Consider the following 26,328-nt stretch of genomic DNA (forward strand, 5'->3'; position numbering starts at 1 on the left):
GTCACTGCATTGAGTTTGCAATTAATTTCACAAACCAACGATCGTAGCCTACACACAATATTAAACAAATATTTCCACCATGTACTTGCTTGACTCTGCAAATAAATGCAGAAATTAATCTGTGTGCAGGAATATCTTTTTATTATCCAAAGATAGCTATGTGATGGGGATTTTATTGCCATCAGACTTCCGAGATCAGTGTAACGCTCTTTGTGTCTGAATATTCATATTACCAAAATTAACCAAATCTCTCAACTGGTGTCTGATTTATCTGAGCAACAATGCATAGGAATGGTTTTCCATTTTTTTGCTCCTGATTTGATCAATATGACCGTTGTGATTACTTGTCACACTAAGTAAAGGGTCAATTTGATAGTGGGGATGTCAAAGAGTGTTGGTCAGTCTCTCAGTCAATATGATATGAAACTAAAAGGTAAATTAGGTTGTATCTGTGGCTGGAGCATGACCTCCATAAAGGCATCGACAGTCAGACCGCGGGGGTGCAGTATAGAGCTCAGGGTCCTTTGTGCAAGACCATAGGGGATTATAGTGGTGGGTAGGCTGGCGGTATAAGGGTTGCCACTGAGTAGAGAGTGATTGAGTGTAGTGACCCCCTCTACCTCCCCTCTCCATCTGTTCCCATGTCAGACTTGCTCAGCTCCTGTCTTAACTCTGGTGGTGCAGACTGGAGAGTCTAGGCAGGACACCATGGCATGACAGTATCCTTCTTTCAAATAATAGGCCTTCAACTAAAAAATGTATTGGAGTACATGTACACATTGTGTATTTTTAGCAGCATCGTGTATTGGTATGAAAGAAATTCAATGATATGCAACACTGGATGGATGTCCAGAAGACGGACATTACCACCTCTTTGTAATTCGCAAAACGCAAGTCGCTGATTTGATTGGCTGTCCCGTGTGCCACAGGAAGAGGCTTACTAAGAGAGGTGTTCATTGATTGGTTCGTTCTGTCTTTGTATGCCAGGCAGCTGAGCAGCCTGTCCGTTTGAATGTGCAGGGATTGGAAGGGACCATTTCCATGGACCATCTGTCTCACAGGCTAGCGATACAACAAAGGACCCAGGATGGTGTTAGTACATGTCGGATATTTGGTTCTTCCCGTATTTGGCTCTGTAAGAAATAGAGGTAAAGTAATGTATTTATTATGTCATTTTTTAAGGTATTTTCTCGTTCCTGAATGATGTAAATATTAAAGCCAGCTGCAGTGCCAGAGGCCAAGCTAATAATGCTAGCCAGCCAGCTAACGTTAGCTGCTTAGCTAGCCAGCCTGCTAGCTCAACTTCGCTCGAGCGACTAAAATCTGGGTTTGCAGTAACGTTAAAGGTTGTAACTAATCGAACAAGGTCAAACGAAATAATCAACTTGTGTACCTGATGTAACTAACGAATGCGCAATGTTTGCAATCCTTTCTAGCTTGAAATTCTTATTGTCAAAGCCAAACGTTATCCTGTCAAGCTAACTAACGAAGCAAAATGGCAGCTAGCCAGCCAACACCGCTAGTTTATGTGGTATGGGCCACCCTGGCTGAGCCAGCCTTACTATTAGGCTGATAGACGCGCAAGGACCATCAGTAGAATAGTACATTTTCTTACTAACTGTACAATAGGATATAACTAGCGGAGTCGTTTCTACCAATTTGGCCTACAGTACTCGAACTGTAAATGTATGTTTTACACCGTCGACTAATACATTAACTGGCTGTTGTATTTACTCTGGTCGAGCAGCTGGTTAGCGAACATCACATCAGTGGCATCAATTGTTTACCCTTATGTATTGGTTTTGGCGAGTGACAATATCGTGTTAGTGTGTGCTGTGTGTGATTAGTTGACTTCAGCGAACTATTTGGTGTAGGTAGCTTAATGTTATTGGCAGAGGCTGTACTTTAAATCGGCTTATTAAATCCCTCATGTATATACATTTTCATTATGCAATTAACTCCAGAAAACGACTGCCACGTTCAATCAATCTGAGCTGGTTGGCTGACGTTCGGCGTTTTAAAATGCACTGCAGTCTAGTGACGCGTTTTCTTCTTAGTCAACTATAGTACGGTCAGAAACGCTATCCCGTAGCTTTGTAAATTGTTTTTTTCTTCTCTCAAACCCGAAACCAAACCCCATGTCTAGTTTTGAGCTATTAAGCTAACGTTATATATTCCATGAAAAACATGAGCACAACTGATTGCCTTTTGTTTCGCTCGATTGCAAACACCATACTAGCCAAAGCGGCCCAAATAAGTAACATCCTCGATATGCAGTCAAAGGCTATACTAATCATGTAATAATAATCATATGAACGTGCATTTTAAGAGACATGCATTAGCACCAATGATTTCATTGTGCTTTTATTTGTGTTCTTTTTTCCTGTTCCATAGTATCGAGGCTGGCGCTACATTCCGCATTTCTCAGACCTTTGTCCCCTTCCATTGTGTTGCTAACGATCATCTGCTGCTGTCTGCCGTAGCCTCTGCCTGTTCTCTGCATCTAGCTGTATTGTGAACCCCTTCTTCCTCATTTCCTATTTCCATCTGAAGACGACATTGGCATTAAAACCCGAGTTCTCCCACTCATACCGTATCCTTCTGTGTAACAGACTAAAGAATAACACCTTCTCTAGAAAACAGTTTTGTCTTTATTTAAACTGTCATGTTGCTCTTTAGTAAATAACCCATTGTAGCCTTAGACCTATTACTACAAAATGTCATTGTGATTCTCCCATTCAGTGTGGATAGACTACATTCTGCTGTAAATTTCTGTAAAGTGGATACATTTTGACCCCTTGGCCCCTCGATTAAATTATGGCCCGGCTTGATCGAACTTGTGGATAGCTGTCTCCAGTCATCCCTCTTGAATCTAAGGTGCATTGTACCAACTTGCATTTGTCAATTGGACCTGATAGCCTGTTTGAAACAAATCACAATCATTCCCCCTTCCAAATGCTATCATCCTAATTACAAATAACCAATTGGACAACTGGCTGCAATAAATCTGCATTCTAATTTGCATGCCCTTTCCCCAAATGATCCTAAATTGCCACCTTTGATGGTCCATGCACCTGTTCTGGCGGCTAAACGGCCAGCCGTAATCCTATATGTGTGTACGAGCCTTTGTCTCATCTAATTGAATGAACCCATTTAGTCTGTCACAGCGAATCGGCGAGACTTGACTTGCTTTTTAATATTCCTTTTGTGATCCACAGTCATGCTAAATTCCCCAGTCTCAACACCTCTACAGAATGCTATCCATTTTACAGGGATGTGTATATCCTGCACTGCTGTAGAACTCCTTTTAGATTCAAAATGTCTTTATTCTTTGGTTGTGGTTTCTCTACCTTATGTTCTTGTATTAGAACCTAATGCATGATCATTTTTTATTACTTTTATGTTTTCACATTGAACAGCAGATTCCAATGTAATCTTGGTGTAGAGATGTCACTGCTGTACTGAAATGTGCTGTAGCATACACATCTACTCATTGGATGCTGCTTCTGTTCTGTTAACCCTACAGAGCATGGTCGGGCCTTGCCTTTGGTCTTTATTTGCATGTAGTTATATTATTATTACTATTATCACACAGTGCCACACATACTAATATTTTCCAATAAAGACTTGTAGTATTTTTCCTAACCTTCAGTGTGCTTTTTGCTGATTTCCATGTGTGTGTGTCCCCACCACCGTGCCATCACTAAGGCAGCCCCCCCTCCCTCCTCTCTCTGTGCTCTCATCTCTCTCTTGCGGAGGCACTTCAAGGTGCTGCTCTCTCCCCACTCCCAACCATAGGATTAGGGACAGTCAAATCGCTTGGTCCTACTGGGAAAATACATTTTGACTGAGACATGGGAGGCAGGGATTAATGTTGGAACCATAGTCACCCCCCCCAATCAATACACATTCCATCTGTATTTGACTCTTGTCAGCTGAGCACATTGGTTGTTTACTGTAATAGTGAGCAAAATCTGTTTCTTCCTTTCACCCTTTTTTGCCAGTCTCGGTTTGTTTTTTAAAGATTGTTGTAATCTGGTTACAAAAGTGTTATTCCATATATGCACCATATGTCGCACGCAACGGATGAATTTGGCGTTGAATCTTTTGCAAAATAATGAATCTTGAATTAGTGTCTTTCAGAAAGTGACCAGGACGGGAGATTGAGTGTTATGAGGCTGAATACACACCTTGAAGTTCCTCTACATGACACCCAACATAAAACACTGATTTAAATGCTATGGAGGTTATGCCGGTTCTGTTTACTTTGGTGTTCTTGAATAGAGTTTTGACACGTGGCACCAGCCATTCAAAAGCTGTACAGACGGAGTTGGTCAACAAAGCATTTGAATTGTTATATTTGCTCTATAAACTAGCTAATAGATAGACTTGCCTGTATCTCAAAACTAGCAAGTGAAACCTTTACTTTGACAACACCACAGCGCAAGGAACAAGTGATGTCTTTACCTTGACATATACACTTAGATGCATAATTCTCTCTTGCTTCAATATGGAGTGACACCTAGCTGTTCAGGTGAGCTAGATCAATCAGCATCAAACTGAACTCAATTAGCAAAACAACTTTATACAATGAATGATACTGTATTTAAAATGCATTTGAACAGCTCAATACACTTTGCAGTAAAAGACAGCTCAATACGCTTTGCAGTAAAAGACATTGCATCAACCCTAAGTCGGTATAAATCTGTGACAAAAGCATAAAATCTCTGAGTTGCCTTGTTTTACCTTTTGGATAGTGTCTTAAGCAGGTGGTTGTATCAGTTTTATACACAGGTGAGGTTGGATCTGATTTAAGTGCAATTTGAAAAGTGGCAAATATTTGTACAAGGAAAAGGTAAAACAGTTTTTATGGCGGCTAGGCCTATTTGTTGATGATATAAATTTAGGCTAGATTGTGTTAAATTTGGTCTACACATGACCAATTAAATAAAAGTCTGCAATGATTCTGCAGAGCACTTTTTGTGCATAGTCAACTGCCCTCGTTTAATGGTTATCTCATGTTTTTGGGAAAAGAGGCTTTCTATGACAGCTTCTTGTGCCAAAAAACCTAAGATATCTGGCTAAGGTTTATAGCTTTCCTACCTAGCGCACACAGGTAAAGGTTATTGTCACCGCCTTGTTCTTCAAACGCTTACAAAGTCATATTCGGCAGTCAATTACAAATGATTCAACCCTACTGTGGTGTTCCATGCAAGCAGCCACTTTAGACTTTACATGTATATTCTAATCATGTGATGAAATAATGCACAAATCACTAGAATTGATATGTGCACCTTATCTTACTATACTTTAGTATGTACCGGACACCTACATCCATAATGAGTTATGAATCTTTTGATACTTAGGGTTATTTGTATGTAAAACAAGGTGTTTCTTAGCTACCCCCTCAAACCAGTTTCCAATTTCCTACTAAACCCTGCACTTGGGCACATTACATGCCATTACATCAGATAGACCTAGGTACTAAATCCTTCATGATTGGTTGATAGCTACTGCACTGATTAGCCTACACATTACCTCTTCACCCCTCTATTTGTGCACTGTAAAGTAATGTGATGCTTATGCTGCCGAGGGAATGGGGTGTGTAGTGTAGATGGGGATTATGTTGGGGGGAGTAGTAGCAGTGATTATAAAGCTGCAGAGACAGCCGGGTTGGACGTCAGACTGCTGCATTCATGGATGGGCAGGGCTACAGGCTTGTCAGTCAAGAGGGGGAGCTATGCCGCAGCCGCACCATGAGGGAGGGGCTGGGTGTGTGCGTGCAGCTCTGGAGGGTCTGAGCACAGATATGCACCAGTCAGGAGATTTGCAGCCTGAGCTCAGTACAGAGGTATGAGCAGACAGACAGTCAATAATAGGCTATAGAGGCTGTATGCTGCTCAGTCTGTGTCAGTGGTGCAATGTGTGCCAAATAAGGTGGATTTAGTAGGCTATTTCATGGTCAATTTATGATTAGAATCATCAAGGGTTCTCTCCAAGGAATGTAAGAGGGGTGCTCGCACACCTTGTGACAGGTGTTCAAAAATGAAACAATCTTTTGAGTCCAAAGGGGGGCAATGTCCCCCTCCCCCTTCTCAGCAGCAACACCTTGTTAAAAAATACTGGGGACAACCCTGTCATCATAGGACACATCCACCATGAGATATTGTTATATCCAAATCTAATAAAATGTATGATCATGTTTCTCCTTTGTTACTGGGGTCAGTTTAACCGTTTGTTATTGAGTTCTGTAATATAAGTAGCATTTGGATTTGAATCCCAATTTTCTTACATTTATGAATGTTGTAAAATAACATACATGTAAAGCATTCCGTCAGAACGGAGTGAAAATGATTTGAAATGGCATCCTCTGTTCCACCAAAGCCAGAAGCCAACAGTTTTTTTTTCTGCTCTACTTCCTCAGCCAGCCAACACAATTTCTCCTCTTATGGCTGAGGTTCACTGGGTTTCCTGTGTCTCAGGGCAATATATACTGTAGCAAAAGAACAACCAAGCAGAATATGTCATCTTGGTTTGTGACTAGAACATTCAAACTCCTTTGAAATACGTAGGCTATGATGTAGAGGGGGGGGGGATTATACAATTTTGAGTTGATCTGAAGTAACCTTTTTCGGGTTGTAATTTAAATAGTCCAACCACTATCAGATAAATACATTTGTCACTTGAATTGGTGACACAATGTGATTCAAGTACACCTCTGCTTATCATAATCTTTACAGAGGCAGTGCTACTTGAAATTCCCCTCTGAACAGTAAAGATAATGATTAAACCCTCTCGTCTCTCCATCAAATTAGAACGAAGTTGCATAGCTGTTTTATGAGCCTTTTTTTATAATTTATGGAGGTCAGTAGTATCGTTTTATTATCACAATAATAGTCAAAGCACAACGCTTGGGTGATTACTCACGAAACTATAACAACAAAAAACATGACTTTGGGGATTTTCACAATGTATTCCATAGAAGGGTCCTTTGGATTGTTGACATACATTTTACATGTTGTATCTTAAAGCTTAATTGAGAAATAATTCATTGAAGTTGGAATATTTGTGACATTTTGGCCTTGCTCTGGCCTCCTTTAAGACTCTATAGTGTTTCATCCGGTAGGTGCTACAAAGCAAGAATTCATGTCTTATGAAGCTTTTCCGCTTGCTCTGTTAATCTAAGTAGTATTTTGATTTAAATCACAATTTTCTTATGTTCATTTATGAATATTGTAAAATAACATGAATATTGAAAATATAAAAAATTTCATTTGGCTATTTTTTCAATACATTGTTGAACATAATATACTCTAAGGGCATATACAAGTTGAACAAATGTCACCTATATGTCAACTAGACTTCCTCCGAAGGAACCTTCTATGGAGTACATTTAAAAAAAAAAATACTTAGGCTTTTTTGTTCTTGTTTTGTGAGGAATAACCTGCTTGCTGAATAAACTAGGCCTTGGAGTCCCAGACCTTGGAGTCTGCTCCCCGGCTCAGACAGCTGGGGGGCTATAACGGGGGCTGAAGGAGCAGCTGCCTCCCCCTCCTCACCTCCCTTCTGTGTGTAATGGATATTGATTGTTTGGCTGCGACCCAGCAGTATGCTGATTCAGCAGGTTGGCCAGCGCTTCACAACTCCTCCTTTGAGGAACAGTGAGACAGACCGAGAGGCAGCATTAACCCGGGGGTGATACATGGGGAATATATCACCAGCAGCTTGCCTCAGATGGAAGTGTAGGATTAGCTACAGGTCTGCACCTCAATAGTCTAATTGTCTGTATTGGCTTCCTCTTGTGTCCTTTCCTTCTAGCCCAGTTCTCTTTCAGATTTGTGTGAAGGACGGTTTCCCAAAAGGGTCTTAAGTTCTTCATTAGAAACCTTCGTGGTTTTGGGCTGTTTCCCAAAACCATTGTTATTAACGTTGCACTTAAACGCTCGTAATCTAACGTCTGCCTCAGACCACTTGTAGAGCGCTAAATGCCAAAAAAAAAAAAAAAATGCCCTCCCGCATCACTTCATACACCGATGTCCGCTAAACATAGAATCACTTAGGTTATCCGTCTCTGACCGCCGATAACTTCAGAGTAAAGTTGACTACAAATACAAAGTTGCCACTGTCTTTGCAATTGATACAAACAAGCTACATATTAAAAGATGCATCAAATTAAAACCAAGATGACTGCATTAAAATATAAACAGTGGGCTATAAGCCTATTTATTCAATCATATTGAAATACATTTAATGTTCAATTGTGTTTTATTTTGCTACTTGTAGGCTACTTTCTGTAATTTGTCTCAATATATTTCATGATATGTAGCCTAAAATGCAGGCAATGATGTGCCAAGTAGGTGATTTTTGTGAATTTTTATTGGGTAAGCATTAGAATAAGCCACCTCAATATATGCAGCCGTAGGTGGTAATATCTCTCTAGGAGCTGATCCGTCTGTTAAGCTATTATTTCCTTTCTTTTGATCTTATCGGTATAGAAACACCCTCCAACCACGCACTTAGCAACCTTTCTTTCTTCGTGGTGTTTTGGGGAACGATTGTTACGTCTTCGGGCCGTTTTTGGAAAGATGCATCATTAAAGAACTTGTAAGCTTAAGTTCCATCGGGAAACTGGCAACCCTGGACAAGTGAAAGCAATTTTGGCATGTCTATCTGACATGTTGTGTTCACCTGCCTTGTCTTTCCAGATCAGCGAAGATTATAAGAAAATGAGACAAGGAGAGGACCCCACTTTAGACTATTGAGTCGCACCCCAGGTGGCTGGTGGATCTATCAGTTGATCCCATAATGCCAGGCTCCATAATGAGAGAGGCCTATAGGCCTAGTGTTCAGAGGTCTGATGGTAATACTGCAAGTTACATCTCACAGCTGGAGAGGCAGGTAGACAGTGGCTGTTTTCCTTGTGAATAAGTAGCATGTTGAACGTTGAAAATATGTACCGCCACATCACGTTAAACATTGTCATACACTGGAACCCCATACCATATGAAAATATCTACCGCCACATCACGTTAAACATTGTCATACACTGGAACCCCATACCATATGAAAATATGTACCGCCACATCACGTTAAACATTGTCATACACTGGAACCCCATACCATATGAAAATATGTACCGCCACATCACGTTAAACATTCTCATACACTGGAACCTCGTACCATATGAAAATATGTGTTCATTCAAGGTGCAATTAAACCCAGGGTACTTATTTATACCTTTTATACAAACCTACTTAAGCAAAAGTCCTCATCAAACCTTGAAATCAAACTTAGCTGATATTATCAGAGACCTGCTTGAAGTCCAAATCAAACTAAAGGCCAGTCGGTCAGTGCCCAATGAACCCCTTCACTCCCAGCTGACTCTGTAGAACGGCAGGATATGATCTGGATAGTTTGGCTCTCTCTGGAGGTTCGAGGTCGCTCCACTTTGTCTGTTCTTCATCTGCTCTTTCATCTGTTTTGTGTTTTCTTCCTGGGTGAGGTCACTTTCTGTTTTCTCTCTGTGTATGATTGATCTGTATGACTGTGTGTGAGTGATCTCGTGTGTGTGTTGTCAGTTTGTTTCTGAATGTGTTTTTACGATTGTGTCCTGACTGTTGGTTAAAACTCTGTGCGTGGTTTTGGTTTCTGTCTGAGAATGATTTGTATGTCTTCTGTCTGTTATCAGAATTTTTTGTCTGATTTTGTGTCATTGTGCTATCATTAGATCGGTCTGTGGCCGGCAGGTAGCCTAGCGGTTAAGAGCATTGGGACAGTAACTGAAATGTCGCTGGTTCAAATCCCCCGAGCCAATTAGGTGAAAGATCTGTTTTGATGTGACAAGTAATACACTTAACTATAATTGCTTATGTAAGTTGCTCTGGATAATAGCATCTGCTTAATGACTAAAATGTAATGTAAAATGTCTGTGTAGTTCTGTGTGATGTTTAATTGAGTATGACTGACTCCCTCTATCTGTTTGGCTGTTCACTGTCTGTCTGTGATTGGTGTGATCACTCAATCTTTCTACTCTCTCTGGCGTCTTCTTTGATTGGGTGAGTGTTCTCTTGTCTTGGTTGATCACTCTGTCTGTCTATTCTCCGGGTGGGTGTGATTCTCTTTCGTCTGATTGGCTGAGTGACTTTTCGGTCTTGTCTTGATTGGTTGAAGCCTACTTCCTCTAAATCCTGATTGGGTGCGCTTGTCTCCCGCAGGAGCACACTTCACCAGGCATCAGCACAGCCATGCTACCTCCTGCCGACATTTTAACCTGGCGGCCCCCCAGGCTCCCATCTCAGCAGAGTTCCCCCTGGGTCATGCCAGCCAACCCCCCCAGACTGGCCTGGCCCCTCACCTGTCCCCAGCCCCCCACCAACCTCCGGCCCTGCCTGCCCCCCCTCAGTTCCAGGACGTCCAGGGGCCTCCGTTTCTACCTCAGGCCTTACACCAGCAATACCTCATCCAGCAGCAGCTTCTAGAGGCGCAGCACCGCAGGATCCTCCCACACTCCCGGTATGACCACACACTTTTTTAAGCTCACTCTCCAAGACACTTTGACATGCTCAGTTAAACACACTCTTGGATGCTCATTAAGACACACACTTTGATACACTTTATCGCTCCTTCTTTCTCGCTCTATCTCACACACACACACACACACACGAACAGACATTAGAGCACTACAGCCCCTCCAATTTCCAAATGCTAATGGATGTAAATGCCTCCTCCGTGCAGGCGAACACAGGAGCGCGTTCCTCTGAACCCTCACAGGCTTCGCTCGGGGTATGACTACACCCCTCCCCTCCACGTCCCCCCGCCAATCAGTCAGCAGCCGCGCTACCTGGCCGAGGGCACAGACTGGTGAGTCACTGTTTGAAATTAAACCGGGAACCATGGAGACGTTAAGTCATTGTGCCACCGCCGCGTCTAACAGGCATGAGTGTGTTTGTTGATTTAGGTGTCTCTCCACCTGCATGTAGGGAGCACCTCGGGAGTGTTTATGGCTTTGGGTAGTTACTCATAAGAACGGATCTATTATTAGCATACCCATTCCAAATCCCAACCTTAACAATTTGGGAGGTAAATGCTAAACTGACCATAGATCATAGCTCAACTGATTTCTTTTTGTTCTTCTTTTTTTTGTATTTTCTTCCACTTTACATTTTAAGTGTTTGACATTTTACTGCATTGTAAGGAGCTAGTAACATGAGCACTTTTTATCTTTATCTCTGTCATTCAGCCAAGTGAATACAATCTATTTTCTCTCACTCATATAGTACATATGCGACCGATAAAGTTTGATTTGATAATTGTTCATCAGGCATTTTACAGAAGCGGTTCTCTACCATGAGCTGCACTGCTAGCCCGGTACTCAAGGTGCCAAAATATGAAATTAGCTGAAGTATTGAGCGGCCGCTGTGCATGGTTGACCAATGAGCAGAGTTAATCTTGTCAACCAATCAAACAATGTTTTAATGACAACATTCGAGCTGACAACAACCGGGACCTGGTCTCTACAAACAGTAGGCCAATGTTCTTGCGGTTCAATTGCTATTTATCGCAGCCTGTCTGTAAACGCCTTCATATTCTGTGTTGATGTTAATCGAGGTCGCTCATTGTCCCTCTGTTCGTAGGGACCTCAGTGTGGACGCTGGCCTCTCTCACCATCAGTACCAGCTCCAGCAGCTTCCACAGCACTATCAGCATTACCTGGCGGCATCCCCCAGAATGCACCACTTTCCCAGGAACACGACTTCTACTCAAGTGGTACATCAATGACTTGGCTGTTTTGGTCTGTCTCTGCTTTGTTGTTGTTTTATGTCTATCTTTATTGTTCAGTGTCTTTTTAGATCTATGCTTTAGCTTTTTTTAGACTGTGTTGCTGCCTGTTTTGGGGTCTATGTTGGTGGTTTGTCTGTCTGTCTCTGTTAACATCTTTTTTTTGGTGTCTCGCTGTTTTATTAGGTTTAGGTTTTTGCTTGACTTCTGTCCCGTGCTGTATGTTTCGGTCATATCTTACGATGTTCTGTGAATGACTAAAGTGTTTTGTCTGTTTTTTTTTACAGGTTGTACACGAGATCAGAAACTATCCATACCCCCAGCTACACCTGCTGGCTCTACAGAGCCTCAACCCCTCACGCCACGCTTCGGCTGTACGAGAGAGCTATGAGGTAAGCGTCCATCTCTAGATGTATCCTACCATATTCTGTTTTACCTATAGCTGTATTCTATATTTGTTGTTACTAGTGTTATACATGTGTACTAGAGGTCGACCGATTATGATTTTTCAACACCGATACCGATTATTGGAGGACCCAGAGAGAGAAAAGCCGCTACCGATTAATCGGCCGATTTTTGTTTATTTTTTATTTGTAATAATGACAATTACAATACTAAATGAACACTTATTATAACTTAATATAATACAACAAAATGTTGGAACTAGAGGTTCCGATTATGAGTTTTCAACGCCGATACCGATTTATTGGAGGACCAAAAAAAGCCGTAGGTGCACAGGATGTAAAAAAATATATATATTTGTAACAATGACAACTACAACAATACTGAATTAACACTTTTATTTTAACTTAATATAATACATAAATAAAAATCTATTTAGTCTCAAATAAATAATGAAACATGTTCAATTTGGTTTAAATAATACAAAAACAAAGTGTTGGAGAAGAAAGTAAAAGTGCAATATGTGCCATGTAAAAAAGCTAACGTTTAAGTTCCTTGCTCAGAACATGACAACATATGGTGGTTCCTTTTAACAGGAGTCTTCAATATTCCCAGGTAAGAAATTTTAGGTTGTAGTTATTATAGGAATTATAGGACAATTTCTCTCTATACGATTTGTATTTCATATACCTTTGACAATTGGATGTTCTTATAGGCACTTTAGTATTGCCAGTGTAACAGTATAGCTTCCATCCCTCTCCTCGCCCCTACCTGGGCTTGAAACAGGAACACATCGACAACAGCCTCCCTCGAAGCAGCGTTACCCATCGCTCCACAAAAGCCGCTGCCCTTGCAGAGCAAGGGGAACAACCACTCCAAGTCACAGAGCGAGTGACGTTTGAAACGCTATTAGCGCGCACCCCGCTAACTAGCTAGCCATTTCACATCGGTTACACCAGCATAATCTCGGGAGTTGATAGGCTTGACAGCTCAATGCTTGAAGCACAGCGACGAGCTGCTGGCAAAACGCACGAAAGTGCCGTTTGAATGAATGCTTATGAGCCTGCTGGTGCCTACCATCGCTCAGTCAGACTGCTCTATCAAATCATAGACTTAATTATAACATAATAACACACAGAAATACGAGCCTTAGGTCATTAATATGGTTGAATCCGGAAACTATCATCTCGAAAACAATATGTTTTTTCTTTCAGTGAAATATCGTTCCGTATTTTATCTAACGGGTGGCATCCATAAGTCTAAATATTCCTGTTACATTGCACAACCTTCAATGTCATGTCATAATTACGTAAAATTCTGGTAAATTAGGCGTCCCAAACTGTTGCAAATACACTGACTCTGCGTGCAATGAACATAAGAGAAGTGAGACAATTTCACCTGGTTAATATTGCCTGCTAACCTGGATTTCTTTTAGCAAAATATGCAGGTTTAAAAATATATACTTCTGTGTATTGATTTTAAGAAAGGCATTGATGTTTATGGTTAGGTACAGTCGTGCAACAATTGTGCTTTTTTCGCAAATGCGCTTTTGTTAAATCATCCTCCTTTTGGCGAAGTTGGCTGTCTTTGTTCGGAAGAAATAGTCTTCACAGAGTTCGCAACAAGCCAGGTTAGCAGGCAATATTAACTAAATATGCAGGTTTAAAAATATATACTTGTGTATTGATTTTAAGAAAGGCATCGATGTTTATGGTTAGGTACACATTGGAGCAAGACAGTCCTTTTTCGCGAATACGCACCGCATCGATTATATGCAACGCAGGACACGCTAGATAAACTAGTAATATCATCAACCATGTGAAGTTAACTAGTGATTATGATTGATTGATTGTTTTTTATAAGATAAGTTTAATGTTAGCTAGCAACTTACCTTGGCTTCTTACTGCATTCGCGTAACAGGTAGTCTCCTCGTGGAGTGCAATCTAATCAGGTGGTTAGAGCGTTGGACTAGTTAACTGTAAGGTTGCAAGATTGAATCCCTGAGCTGACAAGGTAAAAATCTGTCATTTTGCCCCTGAACAAGGCAGTTAACCCACCGGTCCTAGGCCGTCATTGAAAATAAGAATGTGTTCTTAACTGACTTGCCTAGTTAAATAAAGGATAAATAAAGGTAAAAAAAAACAAAAAACGTCAAAATCGGTGTCCATAAATACCAGTTTCCGATTGTAATGAAAACTTGAAATTGGCCCTAATTAAATCGGCCATTCCGATTAATCGGTCGACCTCTAATGTGTACTATACATGTTTAACAATTTAGCTTTAACGGCAATGCCTCATCTGTTCTATATCCCGTTACCAGTGGACTTGTAATTGCAAATGCCTAGTGAAGTTCTGTCTAAAGCCTTGTTCTCCTGTGCCCTAGGAGCTGTTGCAGCTTGAAGACAGGCTGGGAAGTGTCAGTAGAGGAGCAGTTCAGACCACCATAGAGAGATTCACCTTCCCACACAAATACAAGAAGGTGAGGAGGCAGCTCTTTCAGCTACAAGTATACACAGAAGTGGAGCTATATTGCAAATGTCTTAGACCAAGAAGACATCCTCAAGGTCTGTGGGCTTTACAAGTCTCAGACAGGCCTACCTCACCACTAAAGCATGATTCCAAATCATCATAGATACACACAAACTCATCATAGATACACAAGCACAGGTTAGCATTCTGTGTGTTATGATTATGGTGCTGTATACAAACAAAGTAAAAAATAAAATACAAATGTTTTAAAGCAATGTCGCTTACTTCTGAAACCTTTTGTCTCTTTTTAAAAACTCTTGAGCACTGATGACCCCATTTGATTATAGTCTGGATATGTCATTCGATTGGTCCACAGAGGAAGCCTCTGGATATGAAGATTGGTGAGAAAGACGAGGAGACTGACGTGGATGAGAAATGTACCATCTGCCTGTCGATGCTGGAGGACGCAGAGGATGTCAGGTAATGACTGTCAGGACCCTCTGAATAATGAGTAGGCTGCAACTGATATGCTCCCAAAGGTGATTTGTTGTGTCCATTTCTGCGTCTCGTCAATCAATAACCTTTGGGAGCATATCAAATATCCTGAACCAGTGTGATGTGTATACCGTATATTTCTTTCTTTCAATATATGTGAATTGTTGACCAGATGATTTATCTTCCACCTTTTCTCCCCCTCACCCGTCCAGGCGGTTACCCTGCATGCACCTCTTCCACCAGGGCTGTGTGGACCAGTGGCTGGCGACCAGCAGAAAGTGTCCAATCTGCCGCGTGGACATCGAGACGCAGCTCCATCCTGACAGCTGATGGCCCGGGGGTGAAGCCTGACGGCCTGGCTGCTGTCAATCACCCTGGTGTGTTTCCTGCTCCCATCCACCCAGGCCCTGGTCCCTCCTCACACGGGTGCTTGCCAAATGTCTCCAGACGTCATGTGACATCACCCTCTGACTCACGCTTTACTGAGCCAATCCAGGATTACTTACTGCACGAGAGAATGGAGTCTCTCTCTCTTTCTCTCTCTCAATAAAAGCACATCCCCGGCAAAAAGACACACACACACACACACACACACACACACACACACACACACACACACACACACACACACACACACACACACACACACACACACACACACACACACACACACACACACAGGGTTTACTAGTTGCTTGTTGGAGGTGGGGTGTTGTTGCCGTCGTGTTGTTGTAGGTAGGGGAGGCAGGTGTGTGTCCTGTTTCCTGTGTCTTTGTAGCATGTTCTTAAAGCCATGACATTAATGTACTGAGTGAAAAACACACTACCCCACTTGCCAGCTGGCCCCACACACACACACACACACACCTTGCTTATTCTGCCACAACAGGAATCTAAATCAATCACGTAAAAGCCCTGTCGCCATGTTTGCCTACAGATCATTTGTGGTAGTACAGTAGCAGTATCAGACACAGCAATACAGTAGTTGTACATTTGCTTGGGACTGATGCTGTCATCAGTGTTGGGACATAATACGACTATTTCACCGCTGCCATGTCAGCCTGCCCCAATGCATGGGTTGGCGTGTGTTTGAGTAAATACACAGGTTAGTGAGTGTTTCACCAAAATAATTATGGTATCGCTTGACCTGCTGCAGCACGGGTTAATGTGTGTGTTCTGCCCCAGTGTGTGGGTTTCAGTGTGTATTTAACCAATGCGTGATCATGCGTGACAAACTTAAAGTGCGGGTCCAAGTGTGTATCAAGGGTTAAAGGGGAATATAGAAGTTAGATTAACGGTGGTTTGATTGGAGTGCTTGTAGAATACAAAGCCAAATAAGGACTTTAAAAAATGCAAAAAAGAAATGTATTAAGACCCAATCCCCCATCATGCACTGCAGTGACTGGGTGAGGTGTGGGGCATTCTGGGTATGCAGGAGGGTTAGCTGCCCTGGAAACAGCGACTCTGTGCCATCCCCTCCTGGCGCAGGCGTTATGGCTGAGCAGTGTAGTGAAATGCATGTTTCAATGTTGGCTTGGGCTGTTGTGTTAGCGTACAAAAAAAATATAAGGGGAGGGTAGGGGGTTGTCTGTGCATGACTTAGTTAATCTGAGCTGTGACTATCTTTCTCAACACTAACAAAGAAAAAAGAACTGAGCACCATGTCAGTGGCTGTCCCTGGCCTGTAGCGTGTGTTCATCCTGCCCCTTTTTGGTGGCAAACAAAATGGAATCCTATTGTGACGTTTACCTTATTGCCTAAAGAACAAGCACATGTGATGATAGATATAGCAACAACCTCTTTCTTTGGTATTGCATTTGCGTTGGTTTCTGTATATTTAGGTATATAAACACGCAATGTTTTGGACCGAGTGAGGAGCTTAGTTGTTGAACTTGTGTTTTTGTGTGACAGATCTCCCCTCGTTGTTGCTATGCTGGTTTCTATGCTGTATTGCTAGAACAACAATGTAGAATGTTGTGTGATGGGGGCAGTATCCACAGTGCACACGGACGGACGGACGGACGGGGGGGCAAAATAAGGGTCATAGAACACTTTTTTTATTGTAAAAAAATATAAAAAATGAAGGATTTAAATGTTGATATTTTATGTTTTCCTTTTGATCTGTTGCCCTGTGACGTTTAACAATGTGCATAAACAGTACATAGCAGTCCCAATCCTTAAGAACCTATCTGTCATATGCATTGTGGACTGAGTATTTAAGCATTAGGAAAAATTGAATTGCCCTGTGGACTTAGTTGTGAAGGATTGGGACAGACCCTTACTGACCTGTGCACTGCCAGTGTTGATACTGCCTCCTCCTTTAGTGGAGTTTTCTATGGGATGTTTTGATAGTTTACACAGGGTGTTGTCAGTTGAGATGCCTTAAGTATTTAACAATCATAATTTATTACTAACTGTAGATATCATGGGTACATATTTAATTTGATATAGTTTGTTTTGTTGCAATTTAATCAATTTATTTAGAAATAACAAAAAATGATTTACCTCATTTTTGCGTTGTTTTAAATGGGAATGCTCCGCATGCAGTTGTATTTTTCCTGAAGAAATTAAACAAAAAAGCCCTGCTGTTTGATCTCTCCCCGAGCCGGCTGTGCTATGTTTACTGTCCCGAGCTGAGCTGTCTGGCCTGCTCTTCTCATGTGGTGCTGTGGATATCTTGGTTACATTCCATTCAATGCAATTTTCCCTTATCCCCTATGCTGTGACGTAGTGGACAAACTGCAATGAAATGAAATGGTTTTTAGTTGAATTGTTTTCCTGTTTCTCATTTTGCACTCTTAGTTTTAACATGGGAACCCTCTCACTGGCATAACAGTTTACGAACATAGATGTATTATCATCATTATTATATACTCTGTCATTTGCAGCTCTCTGTGTCTCATCCTTCTATCCATTCTGTCTGTTACGAAGCATGTTCCTTCTCATCTTTGTCATGGGATATTTCTCCTTACCTCTTTTCCAGAAAAACATGTAGTTTTGAGTCCAACAAGTGCCTCGCTTCTAGTGTCAAGAGATATTACCTTATGATTTAAACCGCACTCATTTACCCAAAATCCATGTCCAAATAGTGTATAATGTTGTCTTTCCTCCCTTATTCCCTCCTTTCTCTTTTTAAGGTCACCACTGACCAACCTGCAAGGTAAAATAAATATGTCAGCCCCCATAAGTGAAGTGTGGGATCATCCGGTGGTGTGGTTGGCATATTAATGCTTTCACTAACCAAATATATCTGTGATTACCTTATGAGAGAAATGAAAGCAGCTATTTCGGAGTATTTGGACATAACCAGTTGTTCTCCTTTTTTTAGTTAAACTCTAAATCGTACCTAATCAGACCATTCCTTTAAAATAACTTTGTTTTATAAAAAATTTATGAAATATTTGACCAAAACCTTTCTACAAAGAGGCATGTTTCACTGTGTTCATTGACGCTACACTAATTATTCCCATCTTTCACTTTCCCTTTATTTTTTCATGACCGTCCATCCTTCCCGTCACTCAGAACCCATCCAATGTTTCCCTTCACAATCCTCTCTCAAGGGAAAACAAGAACAGAGGATCTCTTAAAGCACAAACTAACTAAAAATGCATGTATTTCTCAGGTTTGGATATATATATATATTCTCGATGGTATATAAGTATATGGTGAAAATATTTGCAGATTACACTAAGAATAATACAAATAATTCATTTTGCTGCTGCTTGCATCTGACAAACAAAAACTGAAGGAAAGAGAAAATATCCCAAAAAGTGCCAGTGAAAGGGCAACCGCCACCTTTGTATGAGATATCTGCTGTTTTAGCTGTGACTGCGCAATGTTTTTCAATATAGGATATTTTATCGGAGAGTAGAACTATTTATCATTAATATTAAAGCAATAGCTCATTAATGATGAGTGTGTTGATGAAGAACTGGATGAGCGTATTGTGTAAAATGTTAGATTCACATTTGGTGGAATTTTGTACTTTATTTATTACTACTAATAATGATTTTAAAAGTTGCATCGCTAAACCCAAACTGTTCTCTTTTTTTTCAATTTTATTTCAAGGCTTGTATATTATCCTTTTTGTATGTGCTCTTTTTGTAATAAATTGGATAAAATGGAAGGTGTATTATGGGTGTGCATGAGTGGAGGCTAACTTGTGTACCTAGAAGGCCAGCTAGCCATGCCTCTAAATGTTTTTCAAAAAATACTTTCATTGAGAATGAGACATGATCTCCATCCTGATGATGCTGACAATCATGTTTTGATTTGTTTTCCAAGGCTCCCTTCAAAGTAAATCAATCTCGCCTGGAGCTGAACACATCTGATAAAGCATTTTAAAAATATGTGTTTTGAATAAGCAGTACAAAACTGTATACACTTATAAAACCTAATTTGCAACATGTCATCCCTAATAGGTACTTAAAAATGGTGGCACGATCATGTTACCTGAACTTTTGACCCTTTTGTGTTTTAGCCATCAAGTCCAGGCCATTTCCTCACGTAGTATTGATATATATATATATATACTATGACATATTCAAAAAATATAGTAATAAATATACAAAAATTCTGTTTGTGAGAGCATGACTGTATTGAGGCAATAAAAAATGTCCATGGGAAAATGAAATGGCTGCTCACATCCAAACTCCACTTAGTTTGCATCTCTCCATCACGAAGATGCTTGGAAATGGTCCAACATACTGTGAGGCCTTTCCTGCTCGGCTGTGCAATTGAGCCCCGAGGCTTATAGTAAGTGCTTGATATAGTGGAGAACTCTCAATATAAGGTCTTTAGTACTTTGGGTAGAGGACCCTGAAGATCTGGCAGTCCACTTTCTTGGTGTCCAGCCACTTCCCACACAGGAAGATGGTGATGTCATTGGCCGTGTTGGTGACCTCCACACAGTCCAGCTGGGACTGAGTCCTGCAACTCCAGCAGGAAGCGGTCCGTCTGACCACGCTCAAACAGGTCGCGGGACTTCTGCCGCAGCAGTTGGAACCATAGATGCTTAATGAAGACGTTGGCATCGGTGCCCACCCCCTTCTCGTTGCTCGTGATAATATCGTACTTGATGGTTACCAGTCTCCCGGCCTTGCTTGCAAAGCTCTCGATGGTCTTGGTCACAAACCCGTCCCTCTTCAGGTAGAGTGGGATCAGGGCGTTGCAGATTAATAGGATCCTGGAACAGGAGGGATATGAAAGGAGTGATTCTCTCTTCCACAAGATGGAGAACTTGTGAGTTTCCACACAATATATTTGTACCCTACCGAATAAGCACCAGATGGTTGATATATAGTACATGGGTTCAGGCTAGGGGTCATTCACCTGTTGTTTAGCTCTTTCTCTATGACGACGACCTCCTCCACATGCCAGAATGCCTCTCCTTTCACATCCTTCCCATCCTTGGCAGTGTAGCCCAGGCAGATGCCAGCAATGTCACCCAGCTGTTTGGAGAACTTCCTCTGAATGAAAATAAGACCCATTGCGCAAAAAAAACAGTAAAGAATATTACAAGCTTCATTAAATACGTTTTGCAAAGATTTGATCTGAAACAAATAGGTGTGGATTAGATTTTATGAGCTCTTTTCATGCCTGGCGATGTCTATCAAGTTTATTACTACTAGTGATTGAATTCCATAAGAGCAGAGTGTACTGTTGAGAGGCCTGACTCATCAGTCTGTAAAAGAGCTCTTATTGCCAAGTGAGATCATTCTAAGCCTGGCTGGCATAACAGAAAAAAAAGAGAACCCTCCAACCCAATCATTTCTGCTTATTCTTTACATAAACACAAGCCCAAGAGCAGCGTACCGCAATAACCTCTTTTTCTTTGAGTTCTCCATCACAATTTATTTTGATTGCTCCTTCTTCCCCTCCAGTGCGATCCAGATGGTCTCTGCGTCCTCTGTGTCCACCGTGGTGGTAATAATTTCATATTCTTTCAAACAAAAGTACAGACACAATGCGTTAGCTTGGCCCTGGGGGGACCGAATTCTCTTGAACAGTCCATTAGGCAAACGTAGGTCATTAGTACAGTCAGTGTCCAGCCCTTGCATAACCCCAATGTTGGACATTTTTGTTGCAGACATGATTCAACTAATCAAGGGCTTAAAAGGCTAGGACAAAAATGTTAAACTGGGGTTATGTGAGGACAGGATTGCAATAGGATAGGATTCAAAGTAGATTACAGTACACTATAGTAATTTCATCATGATCTGATTGGAACACTGTAAATACAAGAGCCAGGAATTCTTCCTGACTGCATAGCCTTACCAGGAGAAATGCTTGGCCCTCAGGCTTGTGTGCAACTGATCTTACAGGTCTTCTCGTTGAGGTCTAGGATGCCGTTGTTGGCGCAGGCCAACTCCCTCGTGATCTGACCGTCGTCGTCATTCTTGGCCAAAGAGCGGTCTCATGGGAAACGGAACGTCTTGTCCAGGGCCTCATCTTTTACATCAATGTATTCTATGTGCTACCCTGGAGCAGGCCCTGATCATGACATATCAGTAGAGTATGAAACAACTGACAGGGTATGAAATAGACAGGCGTGATAAACAATATATCATAAAAACGACCTAGTTCACAGTCGGTGCATAAATACACAATGCAGATTTAGGTACGGAGGGAAGGGCGTACAGCTCCCTGCCATCCAGCACCTCTATACCAGGCAGTTTTAGAGGAAGTCCCTAAACATTGTCAAAGACTCCAGCCACCCAAGTCATAGACTGTTCTCTCCGCTACCGTACGGCAAGTGGTACAGATGCAACAAGTCTGGAACCAACAGGACCCTGAACAGCTTCTACCCCCAAGCCATAAAACTGCTAAATAGTTAGTCCGGGTAACTATTAGTTAACTATTTAACTATCTGCATTGATCCTTTTTGTACTAACTCTTTTGACTCATCACATATGCTGCTGCTACTGTTTTATCTATCCTGTTGCCTAGTCACAGTATCCCTACCTACTGTATAGGTACATATCTACCTCAATTACCTCGTACACATGGACATTGACTCGGTACTGGTGCCCTGTGTACAGTGGGGCAAAAAAGTATTTAGTCAGCCACCAATTATGCAAGTTCTCCCACTTAAAAAGATGAGAGAGGCCTGTAATTTTCACCATAGGTACACTTTAACTATGACAGACAAAATGAGAAAAAAATCCAGAATTTTTTATGAATTTATTTGCAAATTATGGTGGAAAATAAGTATTTGGTCACCTACAAACAAGCAAGATTTCTGGCTCTCACAGACCTGTAACTTCTTCTTTAAGAGGCTCCTCTGTCCTCCACTCGTTACCTGTATTTAATGGCACCTGTTTGAACTTGTTATCAGTATAAAAGACACCTGTCCACAACCTCAAACAGTCACACTCCAAACTCCACTATGGCAAAGACCAAAGAGCTGTCAAAGGACACCAGAAACAAAATTGTAGACCTGCATAAGGCTGGGAAGACTGAATCTGCAATAGGTAAGCAGCTTGGTGAGCAAAAAATCCCAGAACCACACGGGGGGACCTAGTTAATGACCTGCAGAGAGCTGGGACCAAAGTAACAAAGAATACCATCAGTAACACACTAAGCCACCAGGGACTCAAATCCTGCAGTGCCAGACGTGTCCCCCAGTGCCAGTACATGTCCAGGCCCGTCTGAAGTTTGCTAGAGAGCATTTGGATGATCCAGAAGAAGATTGGGAGAATATCATATGGTCAGATGAAACCAAAATATAACTTTTTGGTAAAAACTCAACTTGTTGTGTTTGGAGGACAAAGAATGCTGAGTTGCATCCAAAGAACACCATACCTACTGTGAAGCATGGGAGTGGAAACATCATTTGGGGCTGTTTTTGTGCAAAGGGACCAGGACGACTGATCCGTGTAAAGGAAAGAATGAATGGGGCCATACATCGTGAGATTTTGAGTGAAAACCTCCTTCCATCAGCAAGGGCATTAAAGATGAAACGTGTCTGGGTCTTTCAGCCTGACAATGATCCCAAACACACCGCCCGGGCAACGAAGGAGTGGCTTCGTAAGAAGCATTTCAAGTTCCTGGAGTGGCCAAGCCAGTCTCCAGATCTCAACCCCATAGAAAATCTTTGGAGGAAGTTGAAAGTTCATGTTGCCCAGCAACAGCCCCAAAACATCACTGCTCTAGAGGAGATCTGCATGGATGAATGGGCCAAAATACCAGCAACAGTGTGTGAAAACCTTGTGAAGACTTACAGAAAATGTTTGACCTCTGTCATTGCCAACAAAGGGTATATAACAAAGTATTGAGATAAACTTTTGTTATTGACCAAATACTTATTTTCCACCATAATTTGCAAATAAATGAATGAAAAATCCTACAAAGTGATTTTCAGGATTTTTTTTCTTCTCATTTTGTCTGTCATAGTTGAAGTGTACCTATGATGAAAATTACAGGCATCTCTCATATTTTTAAGTATTTTTAAGTAGGAGAACTTGCACAATTGGTGGCTGACTAAATACTTTTTTGCCCCACTGTATATAGCCAAGTTATTGTTATTCATTGTGTATTTATTCCTTGTGTGATTATTTTTCTATTATTTCTCGCTTTTTCTTTGTTGAGAAGGGCCCGTAAGTAAGCATGTCACTGTTCTTCTACACTTGTTGTTGTTTACAAGGCATGTGACAAATCACATTTGATTTGATAGAACCAATAGGTATGCAGGTTTCTTATTTTGACTTGTTCACTGTGATTGCAATTGGCTCCCCTCCCGGTCATGGCATCATATTCCTGATGACTTATTGGCTGACCTGAGTTGTCGTGCCACACCCGGACCTTTCAGAGCTCCCCGATGCGGAGCACATCAGGGAAATGGATCACGTAGGTCTGCTTGTGATCAAACTTGTTGGATTTCAGAGCCAAGGTCCCAGTGTCACAGCTCTCCCTAAACACAATGATCCTCATGTTGGCGTCAGTGACTGCGCCTGTGGAGAGAGGGAGGAGAGTCACCAACTTCTATGAAAAGCTGCAGTGATTTTGTGGCTGACTGGGCTCCCGAACCCGGGTCTCATGGGCACCACAAGACTGTGTTAACCCTCTGAGCTTAAGGCCATGCAAACTGAATCCCCTTTGTTATACTTTTACAAACCTAAATGCCTGCTTTTTAAATGCTCAATTTACCATCAGCTGAAACTACAGCCTTCATAAAAATCTATTCACCATTAACCATTCCCCGTCGCCAGACGATAACACAGATTGTATATACCTAATTTCACCCTAAAGGTCTCTGTAAACCTTCCCCATTAGCCACTAACATTCTGCCTTTCAAGACATCACTTCACCATCTGTCAGACATCCTTGAAAATGTATAAAATCACTAAAATATTTACTTCCATAGACTGCCTTTCAAATAGTCCCCTATTAACAACTAACCAACTACCTTATCAAATTAAATCCTTGTTTCCTCTGAGTCACATGTGACTCATGTGCTTGCATGTTTGTGTGTGTGTACATCAAGTCTTTAACTTGTGTGCGCGTGTATGCCCGTGTGTGTGTGTGTGTAATGTTGAGATGGAGGTTAGTGATTCTCTGATGTGATTCTCTGATCCCCCCCCCCACCCACCCCCACCCACACACACACATACACGGGCTCAGTGGGAAGATGAGGGCCATGTCTTCAGTAACACTGGCAGCCAATGGCAGAATGAGGAGCTTTTTGAAGTGAGCTCAGACACCTAGCTCCTCTATCATGTCAATCAGCAGCCTGCCTCTCCTCTGCGGTGGAAAACTGTATGGCAAAGAAGAAAAGCCCAGCAACAGCTTTCAGAGTAATATCTCATTCATTAGCCTATATGAGTCTAAATGGAATGTCGCATTCCACCTCTGCTGCAGCGTCACGTCTCTCCAAGCAGAAAAGAGGCTCCGCTGTGCCACAGAGATAAAGTGAATCAGGAGGATATACTGTAACAAACATCCCAGCTAGTTAGGAACAGGACTTAAGCTGGATCTGGGGCAGTGTATAATAAATGGTGTTGATTTGCAGTGAAAGATAGAGAGTGAGGGACACTGTGATTACAGAAAATGTATGTAAATGTGGTTCAGGGAACTACGATAATGACTAGGCTTTAGTTCAGTGGAATAATGTAGTCTTGAGATTGATACCTGGGCCTGTATTCATAAAGTGACTCGGAGTAGGATTGCTTTTCTAAGATCAGGTCCCCCCTTGCCCATTTATTATAATCTAAAAGGCAAAAACGCTCCTAGATCAGTATGTTTTACTCTAAGACGCTTTATGAATACATGCCCTGGTTAGTCACATGAACATGGACTTTAATGAGGACTGTAGAATGTGTTGTTTGTCTGACCCACCTCAGATGTCGCTGGTCTTAACCTGGATAATGTAGGTGGTGCTCTCCACCATCTCCTCCTCTTCCACCACGGCAGCCATCTCACATATCATGGTCCTCTTGTGCCCTTTGGTCTTAGACAGCCATTCCTCACAGGTGAACTCCGACACATTCTCTGTGGTCAGGTTATGCATGATAATCTGTGGGAAATTATAATTCATAAACGATCAATTAGTCGCAGTCATTAACCCTTATTTGACTAGGTGTGAGGTAAGGTGGCTGACACATTGACCAATTCGTCACAGCAACAACCTTTTCAGAAATTTAGAGTTCATTTTTAAGTGGATTTGCATATTAAAGTGAATGGGAACCTTTACAACTGCTGTAATTATATTAGGATAAAGCATCAATCAACTCTATGTTGTCAGGATAAGGCAATACCTGTGTACAGGACTAATCTGAAGGACAATTCCATTATCTGTAACAATACCAGACAAACATCAACAAAGATCAACCATAATTTCAATAAGCATTTTTCTACGGCTGGCCATGCTTTCCACCTGGCTACTCCTACCCCGGACAACAGCACTGCACCCCCAACAGCAACTCGCCCAAGCCTTCCCCATTTCTCCTTCTCCCAAATCCATTCAGCTGATGTTCTGAAAGAGCTGCAAAATCTGGACCCCTACAAATCAGCCGGGCTAGACAATCTGGACCCTTTCTTTCTAAAATTATCTGCCGAAATTGTTGCCACCCCTATTACTAGCCTGTTCAACCTCTCTTTCGTGTCGTCTGAGATTCCCAAAGATTGGAAAGCAGCTGCGGTCATCCCCCTCTTCAAAGGGGGGGACACTCTTGACCCAAACTGCTA

At 41.7% G+C, this 26,328-nt stretch overlaps 1 protein-coding gene and 1 pseudogene across 4 annotated transcripts; one reads left to right on the top strand and one right to left on the bottom strand.

Moving 5' to 3' along the window:
* Positions 1-677: 677 nt before the first annotated feature.
* On the top strand, positions 678-19,274 carry LOC109874191 (E3 ubiquitin-protein ligase RNF165). Of its 4 annotated transcripts, XM_020466005.2 has the most exons (10): positions 694-1,148; positions 2,395-2,593; positions 4,486-4,534; positions 10,215-10,512; positions 10,735-10,860; positions 11,634-11,766; positions 12,066-12,170; positions 14,564-14,659; positions 15,026-15,129; positions 15,357-19,274. In XM_020466005.2, exons 3-10 carry the CDS (start codon positions 4,486-4,488, stop codon positions 15,472-15,474), a joined length of 1,029 nt encoding a protein of 342 aa, XP_020321594.1. In that variant the 5' UTR covers positions 694-1,148; positions 2,395-2,593; the 3' UTR covers positions 15,475-19,274. The 4 variants fall into 4 exon arrangements, with proteins under 4 accessions (XP_031664977.1, XP_020321593.1, XP_020321594.1 ...); XM_031809117.1 differs by lacking the exons at positions 2,395-2,593; positions 4,486-4,534 and having other exon boundaries at positions 678-1,148; positions 11,643-11,766; XM_020466004.2 differs by lacking the exons at positions 2,395-2,593; positions 4,486-4,534 and having other exon boundaries at positions 690-1,148; positions 14,567-14,659.
* Positions 19,275-19,808: 534 nt separating this feature from the next.
* LOC109873573 (lipoxygenase homology domain-containing protein 1-like) overlaps positions 19,809-26,328 on the bottom strand; it is a 33,931-nt pseudogene continuing 27,411 nt past the window's right edge.

The sequence above is a fragment of the Oncorhynchus kisutch genome, linkage group LG29 (assembly GCF_002021735.2).
Source record: "Oncorhynchus kisutch isolate 150728-3 linkage group LG29, Okis_V2, whole genome shotgun sequence".
In the NCBI taxonomy this organism is placed as follows: domain Eukaryota; kingdom Metazoa; phylum Chordata; class Actinopteri; order Salmoniformes; family Salmonidae; genus Oncorhynchus; species Oncorhynchus kisutch.